This window comes from Perca fluviatilis, chromosome 6 (assembly GCF_010015445.1).
Source record: "Perca fluviatilis chromosome 6, GENO_Pfluv_1.0, whole genome shotgun sequence".
NCBI lineage: Eukaryota > Metazoa > Chordata > Actinopteri > Perciformes > Percidae > Perca > Perca fluviatilis.
Genome location: NC_053117.1, coordinates 32439743 through 32457070, shown reverse-complemented (window position 1 = coordinate 32457070; position 17328 = coordinate 32439743). Strand labels below are relative to the sequence as shown.

At 38.1% G+C, this 17328-nt stretch overlaps 1 protein-coding gene across 1 annotated transcript in view; it reads right to left on the bottom strand.

Annotated features, from left to right (window-relative positions):
* mapk1 (mitogen-activated protein kinase 1) overlaps nt 1–16696 on the bottom strand; it is a 30453-nt gene extending 13757 nt beyond the window's left edge. Inside the window, exon 1 of the mRNA XM_039803502.1 lies at nt 16326–16696. Within this exon, the coding sequence (XP_039659436.1) occupies nt 16326–16471 (146 nt within the window). The 5' untranslated portion in view covers nt 16472–16696. The remainder of the gene's footprint in view (nt 1–16325) is intronic.
* Nucleotides 16697–17328: the final 632 nt, after the last annotated feature.

Sequence of the window (17328 nt, the reverse complement as noted above, 5' to 3'; positions counted from 1 at the left end):
TGATTTTAGACCAGAGCAACATTAAATGTCCGTAGACAGACTGTACGATTTTCTTGCGATTTAACCGCTGTGCTTATCTTAATAAAGATGCTCTGTTGAAAGTAAGAGCTGCAGGTTTTTTGTGTGCAACAGTAAAGAGAATCTGCTCTGAGCTGCCTTTCCTGTTTCCTCTGCTTCTGTATGGTTTTCTGAGCATGCTCTGTGCCCAGGAAGGAGCACAGAGCGATGAAGGGAGGGTGGTGAAAAGAGAAGACGGCTGTTTCCAAGGAGATGGGAATACAAGGCTTTACAGTGCAGCTGCTGTGTTATGCAATAGGGCTTGTTACCATGACGACATTCAAGGGGTTAGGCTGAAGGAAGCAGGGGGAAAACTCACAATGTTAAAGGGTGACGCGTACCGAGAGAAGGCGCAGATACGAACGTAGAACAGATGCCGTTCCATGTAATGTACCAAATTATAGAATACTCAAAATGCAAATACAAATCAAAATATAGATAATTATAGATAAAGATATTAACCATCATGCAATTTTATCACTTGCTTTCTGTGTTTTTGTATTTCCATTAGAGCTATAATTAGTAGTTGATTACTTGATTGGTCAATTGTCAGAAAATGTAACTGAAAGAATTCCCATAATAGTTTAATCGTTAAAGCATAAGTGCTAATATAAATGTGAGGATTTGCTGCTTCTCTCTGTTGCGTTTTACCTGTACAGTGAATATCTTTGGGTTTTAGACTGTTGGTGTTAGACAAAACAACAAAACAAAACATCTAACAAAACATCTAAAGACCACCTTGGGCTCTGAAAAGCTATGATGGGCATTTTACTATACACTATAATTTCAAATGATTGACGTGTTAGTCAAAAAAAATAACCAGCAGATTAAACAATAATTTAGCCATCATTTCAATTTCCAAAAATCTGTACTCAAGGAAGCTGCTACCAAAATCTCTATCTTAAAAGCTCTCTTTTCCGCTTACATTCCCATTGTTTCTCTCTCAACCAACAATCAACTAATATATACACATTTCTATTATACTTATCCTAGATCTGTTGAATGTAGTCTGTTCTTTAACTCATTTACTATTGTACATTTCATTTGTTTATTTATATTCTTTAAAATGTATTTTGGAATCCATGCTACATTTAGTTTCTGCACAGAGATCAATTAAGTTTAATTTTTTTCTTAGAACTGATATCATTTGCTGTCTCTGAGAGGTTTCAGTAGTAAAGCCTCAGGCTTCACTGACTAACGCCTACAAGAGTTCAAACAATATGACCTAAGCTGTGTGTAGTAAAAATAAAAAAAAAAGATTTCTATCATGGGGATCTTTAGCCAAATAAAAATCACAATTTCAGGACACACACAAAAATCAATTCAATTTTGCATATTCAGTCACTTAAAGACTTATCCATGAACTATTACAGATTTAGTTGCATCTTCTTTTTTCACTTATCAAAATGCACTTCCTGTTTCTGTGTATGCTAACCACAATAACCTATTTTAAGTAAGCAAAGTGAATGTGAGGCGTTTGTGTTTTTCACTCAAGCTTGCATGATAAAATGTGACATACATACATACCTACATACATACATACATACATACGTTTCCCTGCCTTCTGCAAAATGCATGCTTAAATAAGATCCAGCATTATCTATGGCGTCGGGATTAGGTCATATCTCCCGAGCGCGATAAAAAATTCTCACAAACAAATTATCTAATTCCACATGCGCATATATTACTCTTTGCGCACCAATTCAACAATCGAGAGTTGTACAGGCAGCTGCGAGCGTGAAACAAAACACAGGAGAGGAACAGAATGAATGAGTGTATTAAACTAGGCAGCAGGCGCACAGAGCAGCCACCACGCGCCCGCGAGCGTCCGCTTTGCGAGCGCTGGAGGGCATACACGCTCCCGCAGCCAAACTCTGCTCTCGAAGTTGATTTCTGCTCGCTCGAATGAAACTGACTTGACATTTTGGGGGCAGAAACCAAGGAGGCACTGGCCCTCTTATGATTGGTCACTTTCAAGGCGATCTCACCCAGAGTCTCCTTAGTTTAACTAGAATGACCGCTAGATTCAGGAAGCCCGGAGTTGGCGTCCCGGCTGAATGTGTGTTTTTCTGTCTTTATTAACGATGTAGTGCAAGATAGCATCGTAAATAAAAGAGTGAGCGTCTTACCTGTTCTGTTGTTGGGATATGTGCGATGCTTATGAAATGACCGGTAAATCCTTGCGGTGTGAAAAACGACGTGAGCCAACAACAACTCACACAAACGTTGTGCTAAAATCCAGTGTTTCTGTGATGTTTTGTCAAACCACTTACAAATATTTTGTCTTTATTTACTACGGCACTTATTTTGTGCCTACAGTAGCACAACTTCACTTAAAAGATCAGTCAAAAACTGTATGATAGTACTCGTGTACTGATTTCAATGAAACTTTAACAAGCAAACTTTAAAGTAGAAATGAGGCCAAGAGATACCATCAAAGCTGTCGGACAACGTCATTGTTTTTTTCTCCTCACAGGCCACAACACAATCATATCTGTAATTTAAGCTTATTTTATTTAGTCAATTTTCTGAGAAATATGTGAATGTAACAGCAGTGCAGTAATAAAATGCATCTGTCAGGCCCTGATGACGAAGACCGATATCAACTTCAATGCAACAGACTGCAATGTGCGTGAATGTTTTACGTGTTTGTTGAACCAGAAGGCATTGTGCTTGTCTTGGCAGGCGTAATCACCCAAATTACATCTCCTTCTGAATTGCACAACAGGATCTCAGAGTGTCAAGGCTCTCATTCTCTCCCTCCCTCCCTCCCTCTCCCATTGGCTGTGGAGAGGTGGTACTGATGTCAGCGGCAGAGGGGTTGCCATGGAGATGGGCGCCACGGTGGCATTTCAAGAGGACAGTTCATGGCAGAATGAAGCAGAGCATCAGCAACGGCTAAGAAATCAGGCAGGTCATGGAGTTGAGATCGAGATTAGAAAGACTCGCCAGGAGGAGAAAAAACATTTTATTAACAATATGATGAAATGTTTACTAGAAATGTGTTAACTACAAATGAAATATTTCTCTTGGTAAATGGTACTTTGGTGCAAAAAGGTACACTGTATTCCTCGACAACTAGTCATATCTTAAAACTATCAAATTAACAACTTGATCACAATAATGCGTTTTTCACACGCTTAAAAAATTGGGCTGATTAATCCCAAACCTTCCTGTTTGCAACTTGTCAAATATGAGGGTTTGCTGGTTTTATCTATTTTATCATTTTAAATTGAACATATTTGTGTTTTGGACTGTTGGTCAGGCAAAATAGACGCCGCATTAAGGTCTGTGATAGGCATGTTACAATATTTTTAATATCATTCTATTTATATATATATTATATTTTAATTGTAAAAATGATCAATTGAGAATTAAAATAATTGTTAGTTGCAGCCCTAAAAAACAGAAAGAAGATTAGTGGAACATAGGCTATTATTTACCACTGGGCAAGCTCCAGGCTTTAACTGGGTTTAATTAAGCTTCTGACAGTCTTTACAACGTTACCTTTTAGGCAAAATGGTTTCAAATAAAAAGAAAGCTTATAGCCAGTTTGTATGACATTTTCAAGTCGTATCAGATTTATACTGTACCAATGAGCTCTGAACTACAAAATACTGCTCAAATGTATCTTTTTTTATATTCTTCAATGTCTTTCAACTGGCATTACAACACAAACAAACGTGTTAAAACAAGCACCAAATATGGCCCCAAATCCACTGAAATTGGAACCCTCTGGTAAGAGAAAAACTAAAAAAAAACTTAGTCGATCAACTTAAGATGCACTGATCCCATATGTTGGATCATATCTCCAACGACACGGACTTGAAAAAGGCAGATCTGGGGTCCGTTTCAGAAAGCAGGTTTAGTGAAAACTCTGAGTTTGTTAACGTTGAGATGAGGGAAACTGTGGGTTTTCCGTTTCAGAAAGAGAGGCAACTTAACCTCAGAGTCAGTTACTATGGTAACTGAGCCTGTGAACCTAACCTGGTCGGGAGCAGGTTTTCTTCAAGAAACCTCGAGTTTCTCCCAGTCAGTCAGTCAGAGGGAGGAGACAGAGAAACTTGAGGTTTCTTCTCACTCACTTCCTCATTCATTCATGTATCAGGCGCATTTTAATGCAGTTTGTTATCTGCATGAATAAAAACTTAATAAAACTTATTGTTAGGCAGATTATAAAACATTTTTTTCTCAAACATGTCATGTCCTTTTGTCGACGATCCCGTTGATGAAAAAGCTGTATTACTTGAGAGAATTTACGTCGGGAGATGATATTGAGTCCCGACTAAATGTATTTTCATTTCCACATTTTTTTCACAGTCTATCACATATGTAGATACCTTATCCGTCCTCATATCACTAACATCAACCATCGTGGACAGGCTTTAACATCCCAGCAGATTCTTTGTGTCGCATTACGTTTTTTGCAAACGGCAGTTTTCTTCATTGGTGATGCGCATCATACTGTAATAGTAAAGCCACTGTATGCAGAGCCGTCAGAAAAGTGTGACTCGCTCTGAAACGTTTTTTGTAGTGTTCCCTGGACACAAACCAGTGAGAGCCATTTAAAATAAATAAATGATTATACATTATAGTTCTGTTAATGATCATGGTGCTGCAGCCTCAGAATGGGAATAGTATAGTTTACTTTTTTGCCCGCAGGATTGCACCCGAATGAAATTATAGGTGTAATACAATTCCAGTTTTCACCAGTAGCCTAATATAAGTTAACTCCATTGACTCCAGCAGCAATTTTCTCCCACACCAATTCTCTCTCTTCTGCAGCAACAACCGCTCTTGCTTTTTTTAACGAAATGCATGTTCAAACTCGTTGTTTGTGCACATGAGTATTTCCGCCGACCCGTTTTTTTGTGTTTGTTACCATGGTGAATCGTAGAATCATGGCTCCATTCATACTGCCTTTTTATTTTAGTGGTGCATGCGCGTGAACATACTCTGAGTTGATTGAACCAACTCAAATCAGCTGTTCTGGAACCGAAAATTCAGAGTTTCCTCCTTCCTGGAACGGACCTCAGGTATCAGCCTTGACGTAACCGGTCAACATTAATACTATAATAATTACAGTTTATTTGTCAATTTAAGGGTGAAATTCAATATTCCTTAAGTAACATTCACGTCACGCAGCACGATAAACAGATTTCAAATTTAGGGAAAAAGGGAGCACTGGTATTGGATCGGTACCCCACAGATACCCTAAGTTGAGATATCAGAATTGATTGCACCAGGGATGCACTGCTCCAGCTCATCAAAACTACAACCACTTAGATATAAACCTTTAACAGGAGCCACTTCAGAAGCATTCCCCCATGATCTAACTGTTCATGTGGGTGTGCTAAAAAGGCAGAGTATGCTAAGCTTCTGAGTATCATCAGGGAAGGCGATACAGTATCTTGCGATTGTGTAAGCCTGACGGTGTGCACAAACGGAGGCTGGCGTTAAGAGGCTCAGTGCACCGTCAATATGCGCAGCCCTCAGCCACTGGAAAGCCCTGACATGCAACAGCCTAACAGTCAACAAGAGGCTATTGAAAACAAAAATAGGCCTACTCTGAAAATGACACAGACATGCCTCACAGTCAACCGCCCTCTTACCATATAGTCAAACACAGTCCGATTTCGTAATACAGCATATCTTGACACAAACTCAAAACTTTGTAGAGTAGCATACCATATTATTAGATCGTTCATTGTACAACTTGTACTAACCGGGGACTCGCAGACTGATTGTAATTCTCTATCCCACCTTGTTCTTTTGCATGATCATTAAAAGAATTCAGCACAAGATGATAAAGTAACGGTTTTATCTTGGTTAAAATGCCAAAATTCTAGTACGTTAGTCAACACCCGTTTTGCTTGGAATATGAACAGAAACACCCTGTAGTCAAGCGTCAGCTTCTCAGAAAAAAAAAAAAAAAAAACTCTTTGAGAAATTACATCCAGAACCAAAGGCTTGTTGAACAGTGGAATTCAGAGCAACTGTTGGTAACAAAACAAAATATTGTAGAGGGCTGCAAAAGGAAGGTTGCAGTTGTGATAGCTTGCTAAGAAGCGATTGCTGTTGGATCGCATTTAGAAAGCAGAGAAAACTGTTTTAGAACATAACATATCAGAGCCGTAGATATAATACCATCATCATGTAGCTCTAGTATCAGAGACATGGCACACTGATGAAGTGTTGTCCATCCCAGGTGGCATACACTTCAATAAGAACAACATCTTTACAGTAGTGCTGTCAGTTAAAAACGTTATTAACGGCGTTAACGCAAACCCATTTTAACGGCATCAAGTTTTTTTTTTAATCGCAAGATTAACGTTCTTTTTGGCCTAGCAAACTTTGTAGTTTTTTTTTTTCCACGTGCTGTTGGAACAACTAGTAACGTTAGAAAAACTACAACACCACACCGGATCTAGCTAGACCGGAAACAAAACAACCGGCATTGTTTGGGCTTGCGAGCCGACCGAGTAGTAGGCTAACGTTATGTTTTGAGTGGATGGCGAGCGCGAGACGGCGAAATGGACGCCAATAAGATTCTGAATGGAAAGTTTACTTTTAAAAAGTTGCCAAATGGTTCCACTCACAAGACCAAAGTGATCTGTGCGTTTTGTCGTTGTGAACTGAGATATCATCGCATCACGTCCAGTCTGAAATACCACTTTATGGCCAAGCACACAGCTGATGCCGATTCTCCGCCCCTTCGTCAAAGCCAGGCGACAAAAGCACAAAGCAAGCCGATCCACTTTCCCATATTGATAAGAGCATTAAAATGAGGGGAAAAAAAGGGACAAAAAGAAATCAAGGGACATTTAGAATAGATAAAAATGTGCGATTAATTGCGAGTTAACTATGACATTAATGCGATTAAATATTTTAATCGTTTGACAGCACTACTTTACAGTAATAAAACCAATGACCAACTATAAATCCTTATCCACCAAGTTTTGCATCTTTGTCACAACGTTATGTTTGCTGTCCCTGCATGATGATGAAAGTTAAAATGCTCTAGGACTGCCCACTGAAAACAACAAAAGCAGCAGAAAGAAGGACATAGAGAAGGCGGAGAAAGCTGTTGACATGGTAACCGTAAACAGCATCTCTGCTTCAGGCTTCAATGTGAATCTGTTGGTTTTAAAAAGTTGTTCTGGTATTACTTTGCAGGCTACTTCAGAGCAGAGGTGTCAAGTAACGAAGTATATTACAATTTTTACTTCTTCCAACCATATGTTAAATTAAGAGTCAATCTGGATTTACATATTGCAATAATATCATAATCCTACAATGAATCATTGTGAAAACTAAACTTAACTACTTTGGCCAGGTCATCATCAAACAACTAATAGTGGCTAAGACCTTACTATTTGAGGATATACAGATTTTTGTTAGTTTCTCCAAATACCTGAGGAAAAATGTCATTAGCACCACATAATAAAATTAACTGTTTTAGTTGAAAAGGAAGCTACAGAAATTGTGGCCAAGGTATTGTATATATACAATTTCACATGATCACATGTTTTACTGTAGTTGTTTTTTAAACTATTTGTCTTAGTCATTGTCACGTTTAACCCTTGTGTTTTATTGCCTTGTCCTTCCGGGTCAAAATTGAAAATTCATTTTTTAGTGCTTTTTTCTGGCCCGTTTGTCGCTTTTTGCAAAAAACAATTTTTTAAAGGTTTTTGTCAAAAAAGCTTTCTTTATTCATGATCAATAAACTGAATGTATATGACATTATATATATATATTTTTTTAGGTAAAAAAGCAGAAATTATTAATTATTTTGACTAACAGTTAAGATCAGAGGATGTTGAGTGGATCACAGACTGGTGTATGTTAAAGTTTAGTCAGGATACTGTTTTTTCTTTATTATATATATATATATATATATATATATATATATATATATATATATATATATATATATATATATATATATATAAAATAAAATTTAATATAACAAACAAAATTCAATGCAAGTTATCATTAATTATACCTGCATATAACGTTGTATGGAACCCATAAAACATATCCATGCATCCATGATAATGTTCTGCAATTTGGTTGAAACCCATATTTTTTATATAAAAATCATTTTCAAAAAGGGTCAAATTTGACCCGAGGACAACACAACTATTTAAAGTGCCCATATTATGAAAAAAAAACACTTTTTCTGGTATTTGGGGTGTTCTTTGGTGTCTCTGGTGCTTCCACACACACATACAAACTTTGAAAAAAATCCATCCATGCTGTTTTGAGTGAGATACAGTTTCTGAACGTGTCCTGCCTTCAGTCTCCTAGTGAGCTGTTCAAAATCGGCTCGGACTGTGACGTCACAATCCGAAATGAGCTGGCTAATCACAACCGTTAGCTCGTAGCGTTAGCATTAGCATGCTAACGCTAATGCTAACACTAGCATAGTACCTTGTTCTCAATAGCAAAGCACTGCTACAACACACACAAGTTCACCATAATCTACAAAAGAACTACTTGCATGTGCGCCCCCCCATTTAGAAGTCTCCCAGCTAATCCTGCCTTGTAACGACGAGTTGGAGAAACAGCCTGTCTTTTACTTCTATGGAGCTAGCTAGCTGACATGATCTACATCTGAGCTACTGAGCATGTGCGAGTGCAATCAAAGATAGTACAGAAGAAGAAGATGAAAAGAGGTCTCACTCTGTAGCTAAAACAGAAACCAGGTGAAAAGAGGATCTACAGCAGTGAGAGAGAGCTGTGCAGTACAACAAAAATATGGTGTTTTTTGAAAATTAAACCATGTAAACCTATTCTGGTACAACCTTAAAATACAATTATGAACCTGAAAATGAGTATAATATGGGCGCTTTTTTATTTTGTTGTGTTTTCTAGTAAATTAAGTACCCTAAGTTTTAGATTAGGTGTTCAACACCTTTCTATCCCTTGCTGTGACTTATCAATTCTGGACTCTGTGCTGCTGCCAGCCTGTGTAGCGTAACTACGTTACTCACCGTCGATCAACGGTTAGCTTCAGCTGGCTAACATTAGCTGTCAACCTCCCGACTAGCTAACTGTTACCGCAAACTAGTGATCTATCGAGGATTCTCCCTTCAGACCACAGTGGACTTCAGTGGACTCTCCATCCAAACTCCCAACTGGACCTTCGTCTGCCATGACTGCCGGACTCTTTCAAGTACATGTAGCCTACTCCCTGTCTCCGCCGATCACTTTGTAGCTTTGAGACAACTGGTCAGCTGTCAGTTTACGCCAGCTAGCTTCTGTTAGCTTCCACCGACGGCTCGCCCAGCACATCTGTGTTCGCTGCTTAGAGCTCTTTTTCCCGGCTTTGAAATTAGCTACGATTCCTACGCCAAGACCCGCCCTTCAATCACTACTATTGACCAGACGGCGTCCATTACGCAAGGTAACGTAACCTGATTTGTTCAGGTCTTATCCCCTGACCTGATTTTGAGAGAGAGAGAGAGAGAGAGAGAGAGAGAGAGAGAGAGAGAGAGAGAGAGAGAGAGAGAGAGAGAGAGAGAGAGAGAGAGAGAGAGAGAGAGACACAGACATATACACACACACACAGTCATGAAACAATTAGGACACCCTATGAAAACATGTGTTGTGTAGACATATGGATATTTAATATCAATTTTAACAATACTGAGAGATTCAAGTAATACAACTAAACAAGAAAAACTGAAGAAAATACTTTAAAACTTTCTGTAAAATGTAATAAAATAAACATGCAATTTCTGGTGAGGAATAAATTTGTTAATGTCTGAAATCACACACACAGATGTATCACATCAGGTGCACATGATTAGAACATTGTTACTCAGCATTTTGAAGGAGGCTTGCCCTATTTAAACCTCAGACAGACATTCAGTTTGATGTGCTCCTGACTGTTGACGTGAGAGTGAACACCATGGTGAGATCGAAAGATCTGTCTGAGGCCTTCAGAAAGAAGATTGTTGCAGCTTATGAGTCTGGTAAGGGATTTAAAAAGATCTCAAAAGAGTTTGAAATCAGCCATTCCACTGTCCGGAAAATAGTGTACAAGTGGAGGACATTCAAAACAACTGCCAACATGCCCAGGTCTGGCCGTCCAAGCAAGTTCACCCCGAGAGCAGACCGCAAGATGCTAAAAGAAGTCTCCAAAACCCCTAAAATGTCATCACGGGACCTACAGCAGGCTCTGGCGACTGTTGATCTGAAAGTGCATGCCTCTACAATCAGAAAGAGACCGCACAAGTTTAATCTTCACGGGAGGTGTGCAAGGAGGAAACCTTTACTCTCCAAGAGAAACACTAAGGCCAGACTGAAGTTTGCCAGAGAGAACGTAGACAAAGAACAGGAATTCTGGAATAATGTTCTTTGGACCGATGAGTCTAAAATTGAATTATTTGGACACCAGAACAGAGGACATGTTTGGCGCACACCAAATACGGCGTTCCAGGAAAAGAACCTCATACCAACTGTGAAGCATGGAGGTGGAAGTGTCATGGTTTGGGGATGCTTTGCTGCAGCAGGACCTGGCCAGCTCACCATCATAGAATCCATCATGAATGCTACAGTGTATCAGAGGGTGCTTGAGCAACATGTAAGAAAATTAAAGCTGAAGCGGAACTGGACCCTGCAACATGACAATGACCCTCAACATACCAGTAAATCCACCAAGGACGGGAGTGGAGAGTCCTGGAATAGCCCAGTCAAAGCCCAGCTCTCAATCCCATTGAGAAGCTGTGGGGTGACTTGAAACGGGCCGTACATGCAAGAAACCCCTCAAACATCACACAGGTTAAAGCATTCTGCATTGAGGAGTGGGGCAAACTTTCCTCAGACTGATGTCAGAGACTGGTAGAGGGTTACAAGAAGCGTCTCACTGAAGTTATTTCAGCCACTACTAACACTAGGTATTAGGGGTTAGGGTGTCCTAACTTTTTCCTCAGTTAGAATATGCATTTATGTCGATGTCTTTTGTATAGAGTAAAACAATGTTATTTTTTGCTGTTTCTCTGCAATTAGATCACTTTCTTTTCCAGAGATAAATAAAACAAGATTAGACATCGATATGTGAACATTTCTTAATGAATAACTGAATATTTAATGGGGTGTCTTAATTTTTTCACATGACTGTATGTATGTATGTATGTATATATATATATATATGTGTATGTATGTATGTATGTATGTATGTATGTATGTATGTATATATATATATATATATATATATATATACTAAGGGCTAAGATTTTGTCCTTAATGGCATTTTTTCCCCTTACATTACTTTTATACTTAAAGTAGTTTTGAAATCAGTACTTTTACACTTTTACTTGAGTAAAAAGCTTGAGTTGATACTTCAACTTCTACAGAAGTCTTTTCAAACCCTAGTATCTATACTTCTACTTGAGTAATGAATGTGAATACTTTCGACACCTCCGTTTGAGGTTTGAGGTGGGTGCACTTGTGTCATTTGCAGGTGTTTGAATGGTGTTTCTTTGGTACTCCCACGTATACTTTTCTGTCTCCCAACAGGAAGATGGATCAACCAGCTTGTTTGATCGACAAGATTTGCACAACACATTGTTGATTTTGTGGAGGTGTGTGTGTCTGCTCCTCTGCGAGCATCAGCGACATACAGTTAAGTTATACCTTAACCTCTCTGTGTAGCTCTGTAAAGACGCTTCTGCACAACTCTGCAGAAGCATAATTACCAAAGCTCTTGTGAACTATACATTATTACTTTTATATCATTTTTAAACTATCAAAGTCTTTGTGATATTTTCTAATTTTATTCAAAATCTCTAGGTGTGAAATGTGCGCTTATGCATAAAACATTTTTTTAATAAAATATCAACATAAAGACCGCTTTTTTTCTTTATACTTGTTGAATGGAGCCCAGGGGAAGCCACTGAAGATGGTAACACCAGTATGCAGTGGTGCACTGCCACCACAAAAAAACCTGAAAGCAACATGACCAACTAACTGAAAACTACAGGTCTCAAAAAGAACAACCAGACAGCAAGTGCAAGGAAGCTGAGGCTGACACATTCCACCAATCCAACGCCAAAAAATACAGAATCAACACCAAAGTAAAGAACTGGGCTTTTACATGTATATAAATGAACAATATTGGACTGTTTTAGCTTTTGCTGCTGGTAAAAAAAAATTGTGCTGATACAGTCATTCAAGGGCTACAAGATTACAATAGTCTTTGAATTAATTAGAGAGATGGGGAGACTGCTCTCAAAAAGTCACTTCAAACAATCTGAATTTCTCTTGAAAACTTCAAAATAAAGAATCACAATTATCTCTGAAATGACATAGTCAAACAGTGTATGTTGTTGCATATTTAGTCTTACAGGACCAACTTAGAAGTGAGAAGGGCTTGTAAAAGAAATAAAAAAGTCACATGTAATGGACATAAAGTTATCGTAACTTTGCCATCTTAGGGTATTGTTGCTCTAATTAATGATGATAATAATAATATAATAATAATAAGATGAGATATCTAAACATGAGTGTATTCTCTATACTCATAAATCATTGTGTTTTTTGGTTTGTGTCCTGTAGTTGGTTGAGATTCTCACTCCTCATAATATACAGTATCAAAAGCCAAACTTGTAATTTAAAGCACACATATTAGCTCAAGTTGTTTGAGTGACCTGAAAGGCATAGTCTACCACTGCCCAAATGAACCAAACTAATACATTAAAAATTAGTGGTAAAATCCAATTTCACCTATGAAGTCATCAATGATCATGTTTTGCTCCAGACAGCATCACCTAACAGTTATTTGGTTAACAGTCCCTAATGCTTTTCACATTACTGGAATTAGCCCTACTTGCAATTACCAGAAGAAGAAAGCACACACTGGAGTAAACTGAGAATGAAAAGAGCTCTGCTTACAGAAACTGAAACTTTATTAAAAGAAAGTTCAAGGAATAAAACGTTGCTGCCCACGCAGTGTGTCTGACAGATGATCTCTTAGAGGGGACGTGCAGAAACACCACAGCTATGAGAGACCCACAAGTTACCACTTGTAACATATCAACATAATTGTTAGCCAAGAGGACGACATGCCCAGTTTTACCTACAACAAAAAAGGTTTTTGTTGTCTTTGTGTGAACAGAATTTGGAATAGGCCATTGCAGACACTGAGACTATTTTGACCTAATTTTTCTTAGGTTAGGCTATTTAGTACAAACTTTAACAGTTTGTTATTGATTTGTCCCCAAAAACAAGCTTTACGGTGGTCAGTCTGTATTTTCCACACCTTGCAATCCAAACCGACTAGTCGATCAGTTCAACTATACTTTTTATGTTCAGTTATTGTTTATGTTTCCATGAAGTATTTCCTAAATTCTTGTCTTTTTATTAGGGGGCACTGCACATAAATCAACATCAATGTCAATGTGCACGGGTTAGCAAAGCAGCTCATTTGCATTTACATTTGTGAAAGATATAGGCAATCAAAAAATGTATCGAGAATTAACGTGATAACATAATTAGTTGACCACAAATTAAGACAAAATAAGACAGCGGTCATCCCACTGCAAAGCTCCAGGCTCTGGCACATCCATCCCTCAATCGCCAGGACAGTGGAAAACCATGTGTTATCGCACACTTCCTTATCAATCATTAGTGCTTAGATGCCACAGTATTAGAGCTGTAACAATTCCAAATGTTGCTGTACAATTAATTGTCTCAAAAATAATTGCGATTAACAATATAACTGTCTTTTTCAGTCAAATTCAAAAACATTTATTTATTCATTACTTTTTAAAACAAATTAAAGTTTTAAATGAATTCCAGATACATCTTTTGGTCATAACAGTTATGTGACCAAGATAATGTAGTAACATAAGTACACAGCCTATGAAGTAAATGCCTCTTTATATCATAAAAAAATAAAATATTCTAACTGTATCCCTCCTTGTCATTTTTTGTTGCTATGAATGTGTAATATAAAGGGTCAAGTACCAACAACTAACATAGCTTATTCAACAGTCCGACCAATAACCACTTTGTCTAATTACAATTTGGCACATACAACAAAATCAACAATTACAGTCATACCTCTTAGGACCTTAGCTAATGTTAACAATAATTGCGGTTAAACAAAGAAACCGCGATTACGTAAAATAAATTGACAATTAGACAATTATGTAATAATTGTTAGAGGCCTAGACGGTGTTATATTGCACAGTTTATTACTTGATCGTGCTTATCGTTAATAAATTAAAGTAGCCTACTGAGTGTATGTTTAATACATTGTATCACGTCCATGCCACCAAGTAGGCCTATTATAAGCTGACTGATCACATTTGGGCTACATATGTATTGTTTGTCGTGCTTATCGTTAATAAATAAGTGTATTGTATGTTTTGATGCCACTGTGTTATAGGCTACAGAGGGTAAGAATAACCACTGCCACATGACCTCCACCAATAAGAACAAGGTAAACAATACAACCTTAATGTTTTTTATATATAAGCAGCAAACAACTTGTACTAACCTTATGAGTTTGCTAGTGACTCGTGGCTTATTCAATCTAATTAATGCAAGCTATGGTAGGAGGTGGGCCCCGAGTCTGGAGCTCTGCAGCTAGACCCTTCTGTACAATGCAGCAAATCCTCATATTTAAGAATGCGTTTAACAGTATGCATTTGTTTTTAGGTCATTTTCTCAAATGATTTTGATATGAATTGCAATTATGTGGCCGAGCTTTTAGCTCACTATCTCTCTACAGATTCCAACACTTATTTTGAACACAGACAAACTCTTTAAAACTCAACATCCTTCCAACACTGGGGCTTCATAGGTGAACTGCGCTTTATCTGGTCTGCTTTCCTTGAACTACAGCACTGGATGGACCAGTGGTTTGTTTGATAGGAGATGATACGAGTGACAACCATGGCTGTGTGCATTTGGTGGGTTTTTCCAGTTTGCAGACAGAAAGATGCTAAACAACCTGCTGTGCCTCTAAACTGAAGGATATGTGTCAAGTCAGTTGTTCTCAGAACAACAAGCTCTACACTGATATTATGTAATACAGTACATTGTGCACATTTAAGGTCAGTACAGTACCACAGGCTAAAGAAACAATAAGATTTAGTGTTTTTGAAAGTCAGATTTGACAATACCATCTGAGATGCAGTTACAATTAAATTAAATTTGGGGTTAATTACACAATTAAGATAACAGACTTATAATAGAATGGGGTAAAAATCTGTATACCACATAAAAAATGTGCATGATTTGAGTTTTGATGAGTGGATTGTTCACTACACCTCTGATAGCATATCCATTAGGTAGGAAATGCTTCATGCTTCATGCATGCTGCTTGCTCGTCTATAAATTCCTTCATATACAGTGTAACCAGCCATCAGCATCAGCTAGTGAAACAAATGTACAAGAAAAAAATCTTGAGGTACTATTGCAAGTACATTTTCAGACAAATATCACCAAAATAAACCCAAGCATAAAGTGATTATGTGGAAATTGATATAGTAAAGAGAAAATAACACAAGGTAGTCTGAAATTAGTAGAAATTCTGTATTGATTACAACATATATGATTAAGTATTAAAATGGGTATTGCTACAGTATGGGAGATAGAAACCCCCAGCAAGTCTAAACATAGTGTACAGCTACCATGGGAGAGAAATAAGGTGTAGTATTATCAGATTAGTATTTAAATCTCTATTGATTACAACTAAAAACCTGTATATTCGATAGTGAAGTATTAAAAGGGCAAGTCTGGGAGAAATACACCACCACAAAGTTAATTGAAATCAGTGTAAATGTAAAGTGGAGAATTGCACACACCCTGTTGGGTGCCTGGTGTAGTAATATTATTGACAAATAAAATCGAATTTGTTCATTTTATAAGATGCAGGTTACCTTGAAGAGTAACCTTATGATGCAAATCCGATTCAGTTAAAAGCGATGCAAATGACATTTTAGACAAACATTACATTATTATTAGTTGTACCAAATAAACAAGACTCCTAGCTTAACTACATTGACTTCAAGTCGATCAATATTACAAGCCACCAAAAGTCAAGCCAATTCAGCCGTGATTTAACATGTTTTTCCTCGCAAACGGACGCGGTCTTAAATAAACTAACAACGGTTTCACACTGTTGCTTGCTAGCTAAAACATTCCATTTGGCTAAGTTAGTTACGTTGAGTCAAAAAGAAAAAGGTGTAAACTCAAGCGTTATACATTGTGTCCAAAAACTAGGTAGGTGAGCAGTCTTTGAGTACACTTACCACACCATGCCGTAGGCTCCCTCCCCGATGTAGGAGAGGTTGCTGTACCGAGGCCCGACGTCGAAGGCCTGCCCGCGGACCAGCTCTGTTCCCGACCCGGGGCTGGGGCCGCAGCCAGCAGGGGCAGACACCGCAGCTGTCGCCATTATGAGCTCTGGCTTTTTTCTTTTTTTACAAGGCTATCAAATGAAAAACACAGCAACTAAGATTAGAAAACAAATAAATGTGTTTTTATATCCGTCGTCGCTGTGACTGCAACAGTTTTCGGTGTGGTAAAGGCCTTCACTTAGTGTTTTTCTTCTTTCCGTTAATGTGCGTTCAGAGCGACCACACCACTGCTGTGCTGTCGCAGGCAGGAGCGAGTAGCGGAGAGGTTGGTGCTGCAGGAAATAACGGAGGCGGTCGTCATGTGATACGGTGTTTTCTTTTTTTTTGCCCTTTTTCTTTTTTTGGATGGCCAGGTTTACCTTCAGGTACTGCATCCACTCAGTAGCACATTCGCAAACAGTCAAGGGATATCCAGTTGTGGAAGATGCATTCAGTATCCATATATGAGGATTCTAGGGGGGAGTTACTGCAGGACGTTTTTTTTCTTTCTATTTATGAAAACTGTCATATACATTAACATGAATCCAACATATTATCAGCAATGATGAATGAGTGATTTTTTTTCATTGGTAGGCCATCCACAGATACAGTTAACCTTAAGGATTCACTGTGCCACATGGATGTTGCACATTAAAACATGATGTATAAATTGCAACAATTATTATTTTAATAGCTTAGTATTGTATTCACCATAAAAAGCTATGTGTAAAGGATTTATGTCATCCTACACGTTATTGTAGGCCCAGTTAATTATGCAACTAAATAGTATGCAATAGTAGTGGGGGTCCCTGCTCCGTCTCTCTCTCTCAGCTAAGGGGTCCTTAGCCTTAAAAACATTGAAGACCCCTGTATTAGTGGATCAGTTACATATCTGTTGCTCGACAATATCCACACT